Source organism: Trachinotus anak, unplaced genomic scaffold (assembly GCF_046630095.1).
Source record: "Trachinotus anak isolate AG129_WGS33_773 ecotype Australia unplaced genomic scaffold, CSIRO_AGI_Tana_v1 ptg000017l, whole genome shotgun sequence".
Classification (NCBI taxonomy): domain Eukaryota; kingdom Metazoa; phylum Chordata; class Actinopteri; order Carangiformes; family Carangidae; genus Trachinotus; species Trachinotus anak.
In genome coordinates, this window is record NW_027273868.1 from 1,661,160 (window position 1) to 1,680,557 (window position 19,398).

The window sequence follows — 19,398 nt, forward strand, 5'->3', positions numbered from 1 at the left end:
CGCAGGACCTGGGTCCAGGCACGGTCCTCTCTTCTGCGTTCAGGGAGGCGTCACTCTGCGGCAGCTAACAGACGGCGGTCCATGGCCCCTGACTACAAGGTCGGTCAGAGGGTTTGGCTCTCCACCCGGGACCTGCCTCTGCGGGTGGAGTCAAAGAAGCTGGCTCCCCGATTTGTTGGACCGTTCCCAATCCAGCGGATAATTAATCCAGCTGCAGTGAGACTCCAACTCCCACGCTCCATGCGGATCCACCCGACCTTCCACGTCTCAAGGATCAAGCCAGTCCATGAGAGTCCGTTGGCTCCGACAGTCCCTCCACCTCCCCCTCCCCGTCTCATCGATGGAGATCCAGCATTTACAGTCCGACGCCTGGTTCGGTCCCGCCACCGTGGGAGAGGTCTCCAGTACCTGGTGGACTGGGAGGGCTATGGTCCGGAGGAGAGGTCGTGGGTTCCGGCGCAACACATTCTTGACCCGGACCTCATCGCTGACTTCCACCAACAACATCCCGATCAACCGTCCAGGACCACACCACCTCCTGGAAACACTCGTCAGGGACTCACTACTTCACCTCGGCGCAACATCTCGGATGAAGAGGAGTCTTAGTGGGACTATGAGGAGTTTTAGCCCTCCTCCAGACCCCCTCCACCCACCCAACTCTGTTTGGATTTTTTTTTTTTTTTTGTTGTTGTTTGTTTTCTTTTTGTGGGACGTCAGGAGCTGTCCCTTGAGGGGGGGGGGGGGGTTCTGTCACAACTTCAGCCAGGCTTTAGTTTTTCATTTGTCTGTTTCCTGTTTTGCCACACTAACTCTCTTGTGATTTCAGACTCTGCCACTCCCTCCTGCTCTGCATTACCTGCTGATTTCATTCACCTGGCCTGCCCCGCCCCCTTACTCACTTGCTCCTCATCAGCTAATCAGCCCTTAGTATATGTACCGGTCCATTTCCCTCAGTTCTTTGCCAGGTTGTCTAGTGTGTTTACCTAGCTCTCCAGCATCCTGTTATTCTGATTCCGATTCCGATTCCGATTCTGATCCTGATCCTGCCTGTTTGTGTCTTGACCTGCCTTTTTGGACTTTGGACCTTCCCTTTTGCCTGCTCCTACTGGATTTGTTTGCTACGTGGACTGACTACCTGGTTTGACCTCGGCTTGTCATTAAACACCGTTCCTTCACCTGAAGTGTTTCTGTGTCGTGCTATTGGGTTCTTGCCTGCCACTTTGTGGGACCTGACAGTATCAATATTAACCTGTGTACACTGGACATATATCAGCTCACAACCCAAAATGTTTCTTTAAACGTTCTGTAAACAAGATTTTAAACAATAACACAGCAGCAAGCAACTATTTATGTGAATCTATATCTATGTAAAGATACAGTGGAGTCATCACAACCCCTCTGTGTGTGATGTAATCTTAGTTTCTCTGTTCTCTGTTTTGGTAGCTGGTCAGGAAGTGCGTGTATGTGTATGTGTCCTCCTCACCTTTATAATCACGTGGACTGCCCACAGGTGAGAAGGCTTAGTGCAGTGCATGCAGGTGAAAGTGATCTTCCAGAATATGTTTCACTGAAGAGGAAACCACGTTTTCATCTGAAAAGGCTCACTGTCTGCTCCCATGATAGTTGTGCTTATTTGACATGGGGGCTATAGTCAGTGTGTTACCTACAGTAGGTTCAGGTTGGCACCCTCCCAGTTTGGAGAAGCCGCAGCAGAGAAGCTGAGGGATATACTGCTGTGGACGTGTGCATACTGCATGAATACAGTAATCGTTCCAAAGGAAAGCTGTTAGCAAGCACTTCAACTGGTATTGACTTTTTTCTGCAGGCATTTTTAAAAAAGTGGCTAAAACACCTTTTTGCAGCAGCACATCCTCAGCCTCTGTCTCCTGCTACTTCTCCAAACTAACAGTGCGCTGATCTGATTGACTATGGATAAACTCTGTACCTCAAACACCGTGCATCAAATAAACACAGCTATCACTTTAAATGCAAAGCATTAATTGCTCTGCCGAACAGTGTCTGAGCCACAGCAGCAATGTGGCTGAAGATGTTGTGTGTAGACACTGACAGGACAGTGGAGCCTGGGAACCCACATTAAAATGTGAGAGGCCTGTAAGTGCTACTGAAGTGTTCAGTTCATTAAAGGTTAACTTAAAGGCCACATGTTCACAGGCTGACTGACAGTGGAAATAGTTCACCATCTAAAATCTGAAGTGTTATTAGTTTTGCAGACGTTTGGACATAAACCAAAGTATTGTACAAAGTAAAAGTTTGACCTGTTTGTGTATGATGATACTAATTACTACATATTACATTTAATCCTGAGGACATTAACAGAAATGTCTGCACATCATTTCAAAAGTCACTGATCTTATGAACTGAACTTATTATGAAAGTAGTAATAAATGGCAGGTGTAGTATTGACGATGCCTTAAGCCTGTAAATAAAGGCAGAGTTTAACAATTTGTGTCAAAGATCACAGCACTGGCTCAGCCAACTTTCAAGAGACTGCTGTGGTTAAAACATCTAGAACCTCAGTAACATCATGGGCTTTGATCTATTTCCTGTCATAATTTTTGCACATTTCCACACTTTGCACCTAACTGATTGATTTTACCTGTGTGCATGTGACGGCTTACGTGCACATGCATACTAATGTTGAGAAAAAACAACTGACAGATGTAGTGCAGAGTTTTCATCTTTTTTTTTCTGTAGTTAAATCTGAGTCATGCCTGGAAATAATACTATAGAAGAAGAGTTTGTATTTACAGTGTGATCCATAAGACTCAGTGAATTTAAACCTATTTAAACCTTTGTGGTGTTAAGTCGCTGTTAATGGTGTGTCTTGTTTCATCCTGTCTGCCCTCAGAATCAGCAGCTGTCAGCTCAGTGTTTGTGTTTGACTCTAAGTTCATAGTGGATTAGTTGCTCCTCAGTTTGCACTAGACAACACTGAGTTTCTGTTTCAACAAAATAAGAAAGAAGTGGATTTAGAGGATAAAAGCTTTTTGGACAGGAGATGTACAGAAAACCTCCTCTTTTCCCAGGTAGGCTACATTTTATTTGGGTTTGGACTATTTGAAGTAGCTCTTTCCTCATTTCTCTGTGATAGTCTTGTTTCAGTCTGAAGAAGAAGGGGATACTGAGGTATGCATGTGGAGCCAGTAGGTATTTGCTATTTGCTGTTGTCTAAAATATCTTACAGTGTAAGCACATTCAGCATGTTTGGCTTTGAGGCTGCTGCTGTTGGTGCTTTGCTGATCATTGTTTGTTGTGCTGGAATACATTGATTTGGGATTTCATTCCTTGTGTTGTAAAAGCTTCATTCATACGGAAGTATTATGACTGGAAATGTTTCAACACTGATAGAAACAGTTGCCACGACTACAGACGACCACAGTTTTAACAAACTGGATTATGCCTTAGGTTCAAGCTCTCAGTGTTGAGGGAAGCTCAAGAGACAAATTAAATAAGACCGGTCAACACATTCAACCATGTCGCTACTAATTATGTCTAAATATTAATCAGTGACAAATATAACAACAGGATCTTCAGAGACAACATGTTTTTGTGCTGCGTGTGTGATCAGCACCAGGCTAACAGGGAGGTGGTTGAGGTTTGAAGGCAGACACACGTCTGTCGACAGACCAGAGACCAGGTTCATGTCCAGAGTCCCATCTGTGGTTTAGGCAACAGAAGATTTAGTGAAAGATGGTGCTGACTGTTAATTACCAGTAAACACTTTATGTCTCAAATCACTGCAGATGTTTTCTACATTAAACCGCAAAGCCTCTCTGACCTTAACAAAACACAACAAACAGAACCACAGACCACTTTGATAATGCTGCAGTCGCCACATCCATCCAACCATCCATTGGCTGAGGCCGGGTAAGGGCGGGGTCCACCCTGGACAGGGCTGAGAGACAAACAACAACAAGTGAAATTGTTACGGTGTGTACTTTAGTCTGGATGGGACTCCAGAGCAGATTCAGACTCAGACAAGCTAATCAAGGAAACAGGAAGGTTTTTATTGTCAGTACTCAGCAACCCTGAGTGGTGTGGCAGGGAATGGCCATGGAGTGTGGAGACCCAGGGAGAGTCCGGCCGCGGGAGCAGGGCGGGCCTCACAGCAGGAGCAGGTAGAAGCACTGGAGCTGGTAACTCACTAAGAAAGCGGAACAATCTGGCAGAGAGTGGGTGATGAACCAGGGGTTTTAAACTGGCTTGATGAATGATGAGCTGCAGGTGGGTCAGGCTGCCAGTGCTGCACCCATAGACTGTATATAAAAATGGACGTCGACGCCGGCTCCGGAAAATGAAGCCAATGCGGAAGTGCCTTAAACCTGCATTCTATCTACTGACCATCAGGGGGTGACACCACTGGTTGCAAAAACAAGTCCGATTGTATGGAAGTCTATGAGAAAATGACCCCACTTCTCACTTGGTTTATGACCCCAGTAAACGTTTTCATAACAAGTTTATGGTCTCAATCGCTAGTTTCAAGTCTTCTTCAATACGACATGATGTTCATTTTTAAAATTATAGTCCCATTTAATTTAAAATAGACGATAAAGTAGGGTATGCATTGGGGCGTGGCTAACGTATGATTGACACATTTTGGCTTGTCAATCTAGAGCAGTCAATTTTAACTATTAACTATTAAAAGTACTTTAACACTTCGTAATAAAGTTTACCTCGACTTATGGAAAATGACTTTGGATTCAGCGGCGCTGCGTAGCCGAAAGATTGATGCCGTTGTCAGGTCGACAGTTTAGGTGGGCGGGCACAGTGACCACGGCTCTCAGGTCAGCCCCACCCCTTGCTCCTACTCAGCTCCACCCTCTTCTCCAAATATGGTCTCTTCTGGTTTAAAAAAATCAAGATGGCAGCGGCCAAATTGCAAACTCGAGGCTTCAAAACGGCAATTTGCAAACCAATGGGTGACGTCACAGTGGGTTGCCACTTGGCTGCACCACACCCCTGCTGTGAGGAAACACAAGAACACGGGGGAGGAGACAGACGAAAGACACACAAGGAAACACTAGGGAAAAAACCCCAGCCAGGCTGTAACATGAAATATGTTGTCAGTGAACATTCTACTGGTGTGTTGAGTGTCAGCATCTTTCTGACTTGCCAGATACATGTATGTTAATTCAAAACATTTCCTCATTACCTTGTTAAAAGATCCTGTCAGCATCACGTTTGGAGACCTGGCTCCCAGAGTGAGTCAAGCCACAGAAACACTGGATCCTACACTTCCTGTCTCTGTACAGCACTTTGCATTACCTTGTGTCTGAATTGTGATACATAAATAAACTTATGTAGAATTTGTGCTACATAAATAAACTTGACTTGTCTAAATTCAACATCATAGAACCTCTTCACTGGACCCTCCAAACTAATTTGTTCTTGCAGCTAAATCAGGCACAAGTCATTTTCTCTTCGATAACTCCTCCACCCAGTCTCTCTCTCTCTCTATCTCTCTCTCTCTCTCTCTCCCTCACATACACACACACACAACCACACACACGCTCTTCTCCTGCCAACTGAGGCAGATTATATTAATGAACTGAGGTATTGGTGTTTAATGATGTGGAATGGAGAAATGGACAATGTGACTTTATAAAGGAGCTTTATGGAGCAACAGAGAAGCAGAGAATGAAACAGGAAGTTGTGCTACTACAAAATGTTTATTGTCTAAATGTTTAAAAAATCCTCAGATATGATGTGAGGATAATGAACTGTGGAGTTTTCCACTTCCTGCTGTCTCTTCGATTTAGATCTGAACCAAACTTGTTCAAGACCAGGACCAGATGTCTTCTGTAATTTTACAGCAGTGTCACTGGAATACCAGAATTTCCCTTCAGATACCTCAGATTTTTATATGATTTTCTTGCTAAACTTATTTCTACTGTGCAGTCATATAACAGCCACGGTTAATAAGACTATAAGACTAACCACACATACAATGAGACAATGACACTGAGTCCTGCTTCATAGATCCACAGCAGGGATTAGCTGGCAGCTAGCTGTGGCACTTCCTGGGCCGGCAGCTGCCGCTGCTGCAGAGGAGATGCTGAGAACAACCTCTGCTTGTTTGTGGCATCTGCAGTGAGATGCTGAAGTTAAGCTAAACTTTAGAGTCAGAATCACAATTAGAATCAGGCTTATTGACAATAAGGTTTTCGCATATGAGGAATTAGCTTTGGTGTTTTGGTTCAGGTCAGAGAGCTTATCTTACTGCTAGAGTTGCCACATGTGTATAACTTTATTTTATAAGTGTTTAATAGTGTGGAGAAGAGGAGCCATGGTGTCTCCACTTGAGGAGATGTTCTGCCCAAAGGGGTATCGTGACTGTTGTAAATTGCTGATGACCAATCACAGGCAAGCATGAACATAACCAACTAGCTATTCTTACTGTCAACCTGCACCCAGGGCTATGCCATTTATTTCTTTCCTCAGCATTGCAACATAACAAACTGTGACACGAGTGAAATGGTGTTATCAGTACATCAGTGCAGTCATGTGGCCTCTCTGTCCCCACACCATGTAGTGCAGCGTCTGAAAGTCATGATTATATTAACCGAATAACAGATTGAAAAATATATATTTTTTTATCGATAGAAAGCCCCTGGTATATGATTTTAAATGAGTATCCTGTGATTCACTGAGAAATGTAGAGGTTACCTAGACTAGTCCCACAACCTGACGTCCTGTCCCTTAATTTACTCAACTTACTTTGAGGAATTTAGACAAGTTTTCGGCAAAACTCTTTTTCATTATCACTAAACACAGAAGCTACATGATTATGAATCTGACCAGACATATGAAGCTTTCAGTATTTAAAAGTACTTGATGTTTGAGATTACACACACACACACACACACATACACACACACACACACACACACACACACACACACACACACACACACACACACACACATTACTACTCAGTGCCAGTCTTGGTTGGGGTCAGGAATCTGGGGTCATTTGACATACAGGTACCACGTATCTCATCTGACCTGGGAATGCCTCAGGATCCCCTGGGAGAGAGGGACGTCTCGAACACCCTGCTGCCACCGTCACCTGTCCCCGAACAGGCAGAAAAAAAACAATGGATGGATGCTGGATGTAACTGCTGATGACATGAAAGTGTTTGGTCCAAAGACCATGGACCAGAAACTGTTTAGAAACCTTCACATTAACCTCTCCTCATCATGATCTCTAACTTCCCTCGCATCTGAAATGTGTTTACCATCCCACACCTGTTGGTAAACATATGTTTACACATTTCAGCCTGCTGTCCACTGATGCTGCCCCCTCTGAAATATCTGCAGGGTTACACAGCTTTCATGTAGAGCTTGAAAAGTTTTCTGGTGTAGCAGCGAGGGAGCTCTGAACTCTGGTGAATGTGCTGATGCTGGGAGTCGGCCCAGCTGTGACTGAGCTCAGATCTTCCTCCTCTCATCCCTGTGGTTTCCTTTGATATGAAGTATCACATGCTGGTTGGTAAACATGAGCACAGTTTGCTGGTGTTCACAGCAGTAAGTGGCGCTGCCGTTTGGAGGCTGACCCACATATAGCCTGGCACATCCTGATGAGAACGCTCTTTGATCTCTGTCCTCTCCTCAGGCCACGGTTGGGCTGATCAGGAACCTGGCGCTGTGCCCGGCCAATCAAGCGCCACTGAGAGAGGCGGGTGCTATTCCACGACTGGTCAACCTGCTGCTGAAGGCTCACCAGGACACGCAGAGACACGCCTCCTCCGCACAGCAGACGTACCAGGTCTGGAGCACGCACCCACGCACACACTATTACTGTTCACCTGAACAAGAACTGTACCAGGTACAAGAACTCAGTATCAGTACAAACATCATCAGCCTCTCTTCTGATTGGCTGACTGACCTGTTGTTACTAGAGCTCCAGAGAGAAGCCTGAGAGAGGAGATGTAAAACTGCACTGAGATGGTCTTCTGATGGAGATCAGCACTTCAGATAAAACACAGAAGGAGATAAAATATTGAGCTTTAAATTGCCCCTATGAGCTCAGTACCTCCTGTTCATGAGGAGGTGCATGAGGGTAGCTCACTAACATAACTGACCACCCTGAATTGATCCTCTCCGCTTCACAAAAATGTTAGCAAAGAGTAAAAAGAAGAATTTCTGCTGAAGAAGTCCTGCTGTCAGAAATCAGCAGCTGAAAAGTGAGCACACAGTTTTGAACAGAGTCAGTGGTGGTGTTCGGTCAGCTGCTTTATTTCATCCATCGACATCTCTCTGCCTCTGTCGCTCTGTCTCTGTCATCAGGATGGAGTCCGTATGGAGGAAATCGTTGAGGGCTGCACAGGAGCTCTTCACATTCTTGCCAGAGACCCCATAAACAGAGGAGAGATCGCCAGCATGCAGACCATCCCACTGTTTGTACAGGTACACTCAGCTGCAACCCGCAACACACTACAGAAACAGCTGACATGACATCAGGGCTACTCTGGGTGAGAACTGGTATTCACGGACAGGTGCCCAGTCTACCATAGACTAGGCTAAAGGCTAAAGGTTAAAGGTAAAAGGCCTCACTAAGCTTCAAGGTAAGTGTTGAAAGGGTGTGCCATTGTGGGCATTTGTGTCATTTATTGTGCTGAGTTTACAAAGACACACAAAAGTCACAGAGGAGCAGAAGATGTCATTACTTAGGCTTTACAGGTACAGGTAGACAAGGTAGACTCCTGACAGGCATACTTTCATGAAATGTAAGTCTCCAGTAAGTCTGTGGACACCTGAAGGTCACTGTGCAGACACAGAGAGAACATGCAATCACAGCTACACAAATCAAAACAGAGCATCAGCCTGAAAACTCCTCGTCTGGTTTGTTCAAAGACTAAAACTGAGGCTGTCAAATGTAATCAGCCCCCAAGTAACCTGTACTGAAATGACCCCAAACACTAAGATCACAGATTTGTGTGTGTGTGTGTGTGTGTGTGTGTGTGTGTGTGTGTGTGTGTGTGTGTGTGCATGTGTGCGTGCATGTGTGTGTGTCCAGCTGCTGTACTCGTATGTGGAGAACGTGAAGCGGGTGTCGGCGGGGGTCCTGTGTGAGCTGGCCCTGGACAAACAGTCTGCAGAGCTGATCGATGCAGAGGGAGCGTCAGCGCCGCTCATGGAGCTGCTGCACTCCAGCAACGAGGGAATCGGTACATCACACACCATCTCACACTCATCTGTGTTAATACTACTGCTGTTTTTTCATATAAGTTATGGGGTCAAAGTTCTGAAGGTTTTTGTAAATAAATAAAAACCATATATATATATATATATATATATATATATATATATATATATATATATATATATATATATATATATATATATATATAATACAGAATTTGACACAGAGAAAGCTGTGAAGGTTTTCAGTTTAAAACCTTCACCTGTGCGGCTGCTGGTCACGGTGAGAATGAGCTGGCTGGTGAATCCTGACTGCCACCTGCTGGACTGTGACGTCACAACAAGCTGCAACACGTTCTGCAAAGTTCGGTCATCAGATGATTCAACAGAAATGCAGCATTATCCCAGAATCCTATCATCACATTTTACACGTTCACTGACAACTGCTTGGCTTTAATCAGGCAGGAAAAAATAAGTGTCCATCCAGCCCGACCAGACCCACAACACTGAATGAAAGTTAGTTCCTGATGACTACCAAGGGGGAGAAATGTAAATATTACAGGATTACACTCTCTGCTTCCATTTTTTCTACAAATGGGAAGAATAGCTGCCGAGTTCCAAAGAAAGTCACAGCAGACCCTCGAAGAGAGTGTCTTCTCTCTAGCTTGAGATGTTGCATCACCTCTCTGATCCAATGAGAATGCACAGGACATCTGAACAGTATGAGCCACTGGCTAACGAAGTGCAGAAGGCCAGCATGTTGCACTTGTGATTGTTTAGATGGACACGCTGTGGTGTAACACCAAGTAAAACAATAAGACAGGGTGCAAAAAAAATAACTCTTTAATACAGCAGTTTAATGAGCAACATCTTCACATCAGGGTCAAAGGTCATTCTTCACCCAATCACCCAACCTCTGGTCCAGGGCTGTTTTTCATGGTTTGGATCCATTAGTCCCAGGGAAGAGAAATCTTAATCCATAGTTATGTGTACAGTGGTTTTCAGATAGTGATGTTGCTCTTTCAACATGACACTGTCCCCGTGCACAAAGCAGTTCCATAAAGAAACTTGACTGGCCCACACTTCAGCTCCATCCAGCACCTTTGGGATGAACTGGAAAACGGACTGTGCGCTGGACCTTATCACCCACCTCACAGACCTCACTCACACTGTTGTGTCTGAATGGGAGCAAATCCCTGCAGCCAGGTTCAGACACTCCCATCAGCATTTCAAAGGTTTAAAACATACACACACACACACACACACACACACACACACACACACACACACACACACACACACACACACACACACACTTCCTCCCCCTCTCTTTTTCTTCACTATTCACACACTGTATGTGCAGCCTCCATCAGGCTTGTGCACGTGAATATGAGCCACATTTTACACATTATGGAAATATCACCTATCATTAATTTGAATACACACATACTAGTGTGTTGGTGCAGGTTCACATTGACATAATATATGTTATGGTTTGGCACTATATAAATAAAATGGAATTGAATTGAAACTCACCCTTTCCTGCTTATAGCATCAGCACTGTACAAAAGCAGCATTTTATTCTTGATCTCTCCCCTGGCACATCCTGGCTTTTACACCTTGAGAGCTGCAGATGTAAATGAATCTGGTAGCTGCTCTGTTTCCCTGCTAAGCCTACAGTGACCAGCTGTTTCCGAGGTTCCAGTAGGCACTGATGGGCTTGGAGCTGAGAGCCACATATGGAGGTCAGAAAGTGCTGAAAGATGGGCAAACACACTGACAAGAGGAAAACTGTGGATGAAACATTTAAAATCTGTTCATTGTCATTGTAGTGATGTGGTGGCATACAGTCACAGGTGGAATTTCAAAAAAACTGTCAACACCAGCTTCACTAGATTTGATTTTCTCTCTGTGTGATTTTCACGGACACAAACAGCTTCAATTGCTGCAGTTTTTCTTTAAAATTTGTAGCAATTTTTGTGTAATTGTAATGGGTCAGGCTCTGTGTTGTTTAGGTGGGGACCACACTTCTCAACAATGCCAACTGTAATAGTGAAGAAACAAAACACTCCCAGGGTTGATCTTACATAAATACTCTGCACCCTCCCAGTGGAAAGACCATAAAGAAAATAAATATTTGATGCACATGAGCATCAGAGAAGGATACATGAACTGCAAATTACTTCAATACATTCAACAAACGAAATTCTTTGAGAAAAATTATTTTAAAAAAACAGCCGTTCATAAACCCACATACCTGCAGTTGTAAAGAAAAAGCACATTCACGGGGATGCTCTCTGCACAAACACTTTCAGCACCAGTGTAATATCACCACTTATGTCACTAAATATGGTCTCAACAATACACACATGCGTTGCAAACTGCACAGCAGTCCTGCTGCATGCATGCCTCAACAAACCTCTCCCCTAATTAGCGGATTTAAGCAAAAACAATGCAGCTGTACAAGCTGTACCTGTTTACAGTAACTTAACATCACATATACAGAAAAAAATGCAAGAAATAAACACACCATCACTCCATTAACACCTAACACTAAAATGTGTGTCATATGATTTCAACCTGATTACATTTCCACCTGGTATTAACATGCGTCTCCAAAAACAACAATAAAAAGATGGAAGAAGAAGAAGAAGAAGAAGAATGGAGGACGATGGCAGCCGTACGTGAAGCTGTGTTTGTGTGATTGCTTACTTTTCCACATGGGGGAAGAAGAAAGAATGAGAGAGACTGCTTCATGTGTTTACTGACTGTTTACTGGCTGCTGCCTCACTGGTTTGGGACAGTCAGAATCAGTTTTACTGACAAGTAGGTTTTCACATGCAAGGAATTAGTTCTTGTGTTTGCTGCAAAACAGTAACATAGGAGGAAGGAACAAGAACAAGAGTGAGAACAAGACACTTGAAGAGAAATAGAAGAATAAATTCAAATGAAATTAAAAGTTAATTTAAAAGTAAAATATTTACAAGTATGTGGAATGTTTACAATAAAGATGTGAGGAATGTAATACAAAATATAGAAAATATAAAAATAATGTATAAATATACAATACAACATGATATGTTGCATGTTCAATTCAATTCAATTCAATTTTATTTGTATAGCGCCAAATCATAATATACATTATCTCAAGGCACTTTACAGGGTAAGGTCAAGACCTTACTTTGTTACAGAGAAAAACCCAACAGTTCCCACAAAGAGCAGCGCTTGGCGACAGGGGGGAGGAAAAACTCCCTTTTAACAGGAAGAAACCTCCAACAGAACCGGGCTCAGGGTGGGCGGCCGTCTGCCTCGACCGGTTGGGTTTAGGAGAAGATAGAAAGAGGGGGAGGGGGAGGAGAGGGGAGAGAAGAGAGAGAGAGAGAGACCAGGAACAGCTGTGTCGGTAATGGTGTTATCAATAATAATGACAGGTAACAGTGGTTAATAGTAATGATGAGTAGTGGTGGATCTGGGTCCTGCTGCTCCAGAGGCAGAGAGACCTGCAGAATGAGGACAGAGAGAGGGAGAGAGAGGAGAAGCACAAACTACGGGAGAGAAAAAATACAAAGTTAATGGCATGAAGTCATCGAGAGAGAGAGGGGGAGAGAGACAGAAATAGAGAGAGAGCGCCCAGTGAATCATGGGAATCCCCCAGCAGTCTGGCTCTATAGCAGCATAACTAAGGGATGGGTCAGGACATACCCGAGCCAGCCCTAACTATAAGCTTTACTAAACAGGACAGTTTGAAGCCTGATCTTAAAGGTAGAGAGGGTGTCTGCCTCCCGAACCCACACTGGGAGCTGGTTCCACAGGAGAGGAGCCTGATAGCTGAAGGCTCTGCCCCCCCCATTCTACTCTTACAAACTCTGGGAACCACAAGTTGACCTGCATTTAGAGAGCGAAGTATCCTATTGGGAAAATAGGGAACTATAAGCTCTCCAAGGTACGATGGTGCCTGACCATTAATGGCTTTGTAGGTGAGGAGGAGGATTTTAAATTCTATCCTGGATTTTACAGGGAGCCAATGCAGAGAGGCTAACACAGGAGAGATGTGATCTCGTTTCCTAGTTCCTGTCAGTACTCGTGCTGCCGCATTCTGGATCAATTGGAGGCTTTTTACTGAATTTTTGGGACATCCTGACAATAAAGAGTTACAGTAGTCCAGTCTTGAGGTAACAAATGCATGAACTAGTTTTTCAGCATCCTTTAGACATAGAATGGGTCTGATTTTAGCAATATTGCGCAGGTGGAAGAAGGCTGTCCTAGAGACTTGCTTTATATGTGAAGTAAAGGACAAGTCCTGGTCAAAAATGACACCAAGGTTTCTGACTGTAGCACTGGAGGCCAAGGTGATGTCATCCAGAGTCAGTATATTATCACATAGTGTATCTCTGAGGTGTTTTGGGCCAATTACAATAACTTCAGTTTTGTCTGAATTTAAGAGTAAGAAATTACTGGTCATCCAGATTTTTATGTCCTTAAGACACACCTGAAGCTTGGCTACCTGGTTAGTCTCACCTGGCTTCATGGATAAGTACAGCTGGGTGTCATCTGCGTAACAATGGAAATTCATCTGGTGCCTCCTAATAATGTTTCCCAGAGGGAGCATATATAGACTGAAGAGCATTGGTCCTAGCACAGAACCTTGTGGAACTCCATGACTAACTTCTGTGATGATAGAAGAGTCATTATTAACATGAACAAACTGGAGTCTATCTGACAGATATGACTTAAACCAGCTTAGTGTGGTTCCTTTGATGCCGACCATATGCTCTAGTCTCTGTAATAGAATCTTATGATCGATGGTGTCAAATGCGGCACTAAGATCTAGCAGGACAAGTACAGAGACAAGTCCATTGTCTGAGGCTATGAGGAGATCATTGGTAACCTTAACCAGAGCTGTTTCTGTGCTATGATGGACTCTAAAACCTGACTGAAAATCTTCAAACAAACCATTCCTGTGCAAATAATCACATAACTGGTTTGCAACAACCTTCTCAAGGATTTTGGAAATAAAGGGGAGGTTGTATATAGGTCTATAATTGGCTAAAACATCTGGATCAAGAGTAGGCTTTTTAAGTAGAGGTTTAATTACTGCAACTTTAAAAGCCTGCGGTACATCACCAATTGATAAAGATAAGTTAATCAGACTTAATATAGAGGTGTCGATTAAAGGAAAAACCTCTTTGAACAACCTTGTTGGAACGGGGTCTAGAAGACAAGTCGATGGTTTAGATGACGAAACTGTTGAAACGAGCTCAGAGAGATGTACAGGAGAGAAACAGTCAAAATATAAACCAGTTACAGTCGACTCAGAGGCTGCTGAACTGGACAGTACATCTGAGCCAGCTGTGGGGAGGAGATGGTGAATTTTTTCTCTAACAGAGACAATTGTATCTGTAAAGAAGCTCGTAAAGTCATTACAGCTGAGGGCTAAAGGTATAGATGAATCAACAGAGCTGTGGCTGTCTGTCAGCCTGGCTACAGTGCTGAACAGAAACCTGGGATTGTTCTTGTTTTCTTCTATCAATGATGAATAATAGGATGTTCTGGCTTTACGGAGACTTTTTTTATACGCCAATAGGCTGTCTTTCCAAGCCTTTAGAGATTCATCCAGGTTAGTAGAACGCCACCTTCTTTCTAGCTTCCTTGAATTTTGCTTTAAAGCTCGTGTTTCTGAGTTGTGCCATGGAGCTAGCCTTCTCTGACTCACCACCTTCTTCCTCAGAGGGGCCACAGTGTCTAGAGTTGCACGCAGTGAGGCTACAGTACTATCAACAAGATCATCAACCTGTGTGGATGTGAAGTTAAGAGAGCTGTTTCCTACTGCATTGATACATGGCAGTGGGCTAAGTACTGATGGGATCCTTTCTTTAAATTTGCTGATGGTATTGTCAGAGAGACACCTGCTGTAATAGATTTTTTCCCCAGATGCTGTGTAGTCCATGACTGAAAACTCAAATGTTAACAGAGAATGGTCAGATAAAAGAGGGTTTCTGGGAGAAACTGTTAGATATTCAATGTCAATCCCATAAGTCAGAACCAGATCAAGGGTATGGTTAAAAGAGTGAGTGGGTTCATTAACATGCTGAGAGAAGCCAATTGAGTCTAATAATGAATTAAATGCAATACTCAGGCTGTCACTTTCAACATCTACATGAATGTTAAAATCACCCACCATGATAACTTTATCTGTGCTGAGAACTAGCTCAGATAAAAAGTCTGAGAACTCGGATAAGAACTCAGAGTAAGGGGCAGGTGGACGATATACAGTAACTAGTAGGACTGGTTTTTGTGTCTTCCAGTTTGGGTGAGACAAACTAAGAATAAGGCTTTCAAATGAATTATGATTAACCTTAGGCTTAGGATTTATTAGTAAATTGGAGTGATAAATGGCTGCCACCCCTCCTCCTCGGCCTGTGCTTCGAGGGATATGAACGTTAACATGAGTGGGGGGTGTTGATTCATTCAGACTAACATATTCATCCTGCTGCAGCCAGGTTTCAGTCAGACAGAGCAGATCAATGTGATGATCAGTTATCAGATCATTGACTAGTAGAGATTTAGATGAGAGTGATCTGATATTCAATAATCCACATTTAATTTTCCTGTTATTTGGTTCTGGACTAACAGTTGTGTTAATTTTTATTAGGTTTTCATGTCTAACTCCTCCTCTGTTCACTTTTGATTTATTATATTTAAATGTAGGTGGTCGGGGGACAGACACAGTTTTTCGGGGGTGAATGGCAGCGACTGCTCTAAGAGGCGCAGAGAAGAGTGTAAGACTGCGACTCTTCCTCCTGGTCTCAACTCTGGTTTGTCATGGCTTTGGCTTTCTAATAAACTCAGTGAAGTTTCTAGATAAGAGCGCAGCTCCATCCAGCGTGGGATGTTTGTTTCTAATCAGACCAGGTCTTCCCCAGAAAGTCTGCCAGTTATCAACAAAGCCCACATCGTTAGCGGAACACCACCTCGATAACCAGCGGTTGAACGATGACAAGCGGCTGTACATGTCATCGCTGGTCAGGTTGGGTAGGGGCCCAGAGAAAACTACGTGATTCTGTATTTCAGCCCTTGCTGTTGTTGTTGTATGTGGATTGGCAACATGACTGCATTTATACTTGTGTTCAGTGTGGTCACAGTGTGTCCCTCACCACCTCCGGAGATGGTTTGGTCGACTGGATCGAACCTCAGAACCTCTCAGGTGCATTTGTACTGAGGTCATGAGGTCAAACTCTATCTGAAGGCAATCACCCAAAGCTCATTCTAATGCCAGGTGTAACTACAGTACATTTCAGCAACAAGTGTATAAACAAGGTTATGTAATGGAGGAGGGGCCACGTTTTTTAAGATTTTATACACAGGACACAGATTTGAATAGAATCTGAACCACAAAGCCTGGGAGATGATGTTTTTCCAGCAGCCTCCAGCCCTTTTATCTAGAATTTTAATGCTTGTTAATACAAGGACTCAATGGTTAAAAGACTGTTTCTCCTCCTGTTTCGCGTCCAGTGTAATAAAATTGGACACATGGGAAAGGACCATAACATGCAGAAATATCTTGTCTGCATCCATAGACAGTTTGTAATTTTCCTAAAATTCACCAATATAGATTAATATTCAGATACAAATTACGATTGGTGTCCATTAATACACCAAGGTATGTAAATTCAGTAAGTTTATCAGTCTTTCATTCTTCATAAGGCTGTCAACATCAGGGGGTTGCACATTAGTTTTGGAAAAGAACAAAGTTTTTGCCACAAAGACTTTTGAAGTTAGACTTTTATTATTATTTTTATGAAGCAAACAGGTTAATTTGGTAAGCATTCTACCAGGTGAGCTCATTTGGTGAACTGATGGGCAATGCTTCAGAGAGTACAAATGATTGCCCTGCTTTTTACTGTCTGTTTGTAAATGACTCTGATGTTGCCCTCTGCCTGCAGCCACCTACGCTGCAGCAGTGCTGTTCAGAATTTCAGAGGACAAGAGTTCGGACTACAGGAAGAGAGTGTCAGTGGAGCTCACACACTCGCTCTTCAAACACGACCCTGCTGCATGGGAGATGGTAAGAACCCTGTGTGTGTGTGTGTGTGTGTGTGTGTGTGTGTGTGTGTGTGTGTGTGTGTGTGTAGGGGTGTCACTGTGACACAAAAGTTGAACTTTTACATCATCCTAAGAAGGAACTATAGATCTGTAAGAGTGCCTCCACTGAGACTAGCTTCATCAGCCACAGAGTAGTTTGTAACCAGCTGTTCAATAGAAAAGTCCGAGAGAAGCTCGTCCATGTGCAGATGACAGAGTACTTAAACAAAGACACTTAATCTGAGCTTCACTCAGAACTCACACTGAAGGTGTGGTGAAGCTCTCGTTCTATCCTGGGTCTGCTCCTGGTAAATGGTAAATGGACTGCTTATATAGCTCTTTTCTAGTCTTATCGACCACTCAAAGCACTTTACAATGTGAGGCACATCCACCCATTCACACACAGTCATACAGCACTTACATCTAAACATGGAGCTTCTACCATTCACAAACATTCTTACACTGATAGAACAGTCATCAGTGGCAATTTGGGTTCAGTATCTGCCCAAGGGCACTTCAACACATGTACTGGAGGAGCCGGGGGTCGAACCACCCCCTGATTGGTGGATGGCCCGCTCTACCTCCTGAGCCACAGCTGCCCTTGTTCAGTCTTTCTATGTTACCACAGGGGGTCATTTTCAGTACTGATTTTCACTGCTATGCAGATGACACTATATATTTTATCTATGTAACCATTCTCCCTGATGACCAAAGTCTCCTTTACCCCTTGAAAAGTAAATCTCTGACATAAATTCATGGTTGAATAACAGAGGTCTTTGTTATTGGTCAAGAGGAGCAAAAAGAAAAATCTGCCCATCGCTGAAAACTATCTGAGAACATTAATTGTTACCAGCGACTGTTTTCTATCTCTCCCCTCACAAGAAAGAGCATAACTAGAACAACAATCTGACATTTAAAGAGTATTGCTAAGGTCATGTTTAATACATTTCTTTAAGGCAGACCCACACAGGTGCATACAGGCTGATCTAGCTGTTCTGTAAGCGACGTGTCCTGTGCTAAATAAAGACATCACAGAAACAACGACAACAGAGAAACCTATGTGTTTTAGTTTCCGGACAATGACATTGTTGTCATAATTAGTTTTGCATCCATGTAGATGGAGAGTTTGTTTCCAAGCCAATCAAATGGCTTCGTTTTCAACTATATCATCATTAGTCAGTAGCATCAGCATTTTGTTATAGGCAGAAAGCAGCCTGCTACACAAGAGCCACTCTGACTCTGAACGACATCAGCTGTCCTGCCAAAGTCTCATCCTTATTTAATCAGCTGTAGCACATTAAACAAAATGTAAACAAACCTGCAAATATCACTTTGTTCCATTTGCCTGCTGGTGTGGTCGTTCCCTCCCAGAGCACAGCCTGCACGCTGCTGTCAATCAAACACTGTCTGCACACAGTCACACAGTCACACGAGTGAGGGCACCTGTGTGGGTGTACCACAGGTGTGTGGGGGCTTTGATGACTTTTATTTATATGTTCTTCATTTGATAAAAAAGTGAAAGGAAAAAAACAAATTAAACAAAAACAAAGTTTAGACTGAGAAAACTGAACAATACAGCCTATTCACAGAGACCAGCATCTGCACATCTGACACACTGTTCTCACACACACACACACACACACACACACACACACACAGCAAACAAACACACAACACACATACAACACAGATCCCCCACCTCAGTTGTGGTGAGGTTACCTACTGTTACCTACTGTGATGTCAGTAGGTAAACCTCCCCTGTCATCATCTTTGCCCCCATGAGAGAATTAACAAAGGTCAATTCTCATTGACTTCGAAAGCTCACCATCAATAATTCTTAACTGTGACCAAGCATACTGGAATTAGTGTCCCTGGCATCTTATTCGATTTCTTCTGAGTTTGACTCTACAGCCAAGAGTCAGTGGTCAGTTGCCAACCACTGCTCTAGGTCAACTGCCAACCAAGAAGTCCAAGACACCTTCATTGTATATATATTTTATTTATCTTAGTTTTGGGGGGTCTGCCAATTACAGAAGCAATGGTAGATCTTTCTTGTAAACTTGTCAATATGGTCAAAAATGTTATCGTGGTAAAAACTTTGATAACACTGTCAGGTGAACAGCAGTACGTCACGGTGATGGTTGTTTCCTTG

At 43.4% G+C, this 19,398-nt stretch overlaps 1 protein-coding gene across 1 annotated transcript in view; it reads left to right on the forward strand.

Moving 5' to 3' along the window:
* The window catches only part of LOC139634726 (junction plakoglobin-like), a 152,606-nt gene that overhangs the window by 118,758 nt on the left and 14,450 nt on the right, over positions 1-19,398 (forward strand). Inside the window, exons 11-14 of the mRNA XM_071501333.1 lie at positions 7,636-7,788; positions 8,310-8,429; positions 9,040-9,190; positions 17,108-17,229. Coding sequence (XP_071357434.1) covers positions 7,636-7,788; positions 8,310-8,429; positions 9,040-9,190; positions 17,108-17,229 — 546 coding nt within the window. The remainder of the gene's footprint in view (positions 1-7,635; positions 7,789-8,309; positions 8,430-9,039; positions 9,191-17,107; positions 17,230-19,398) is intronic.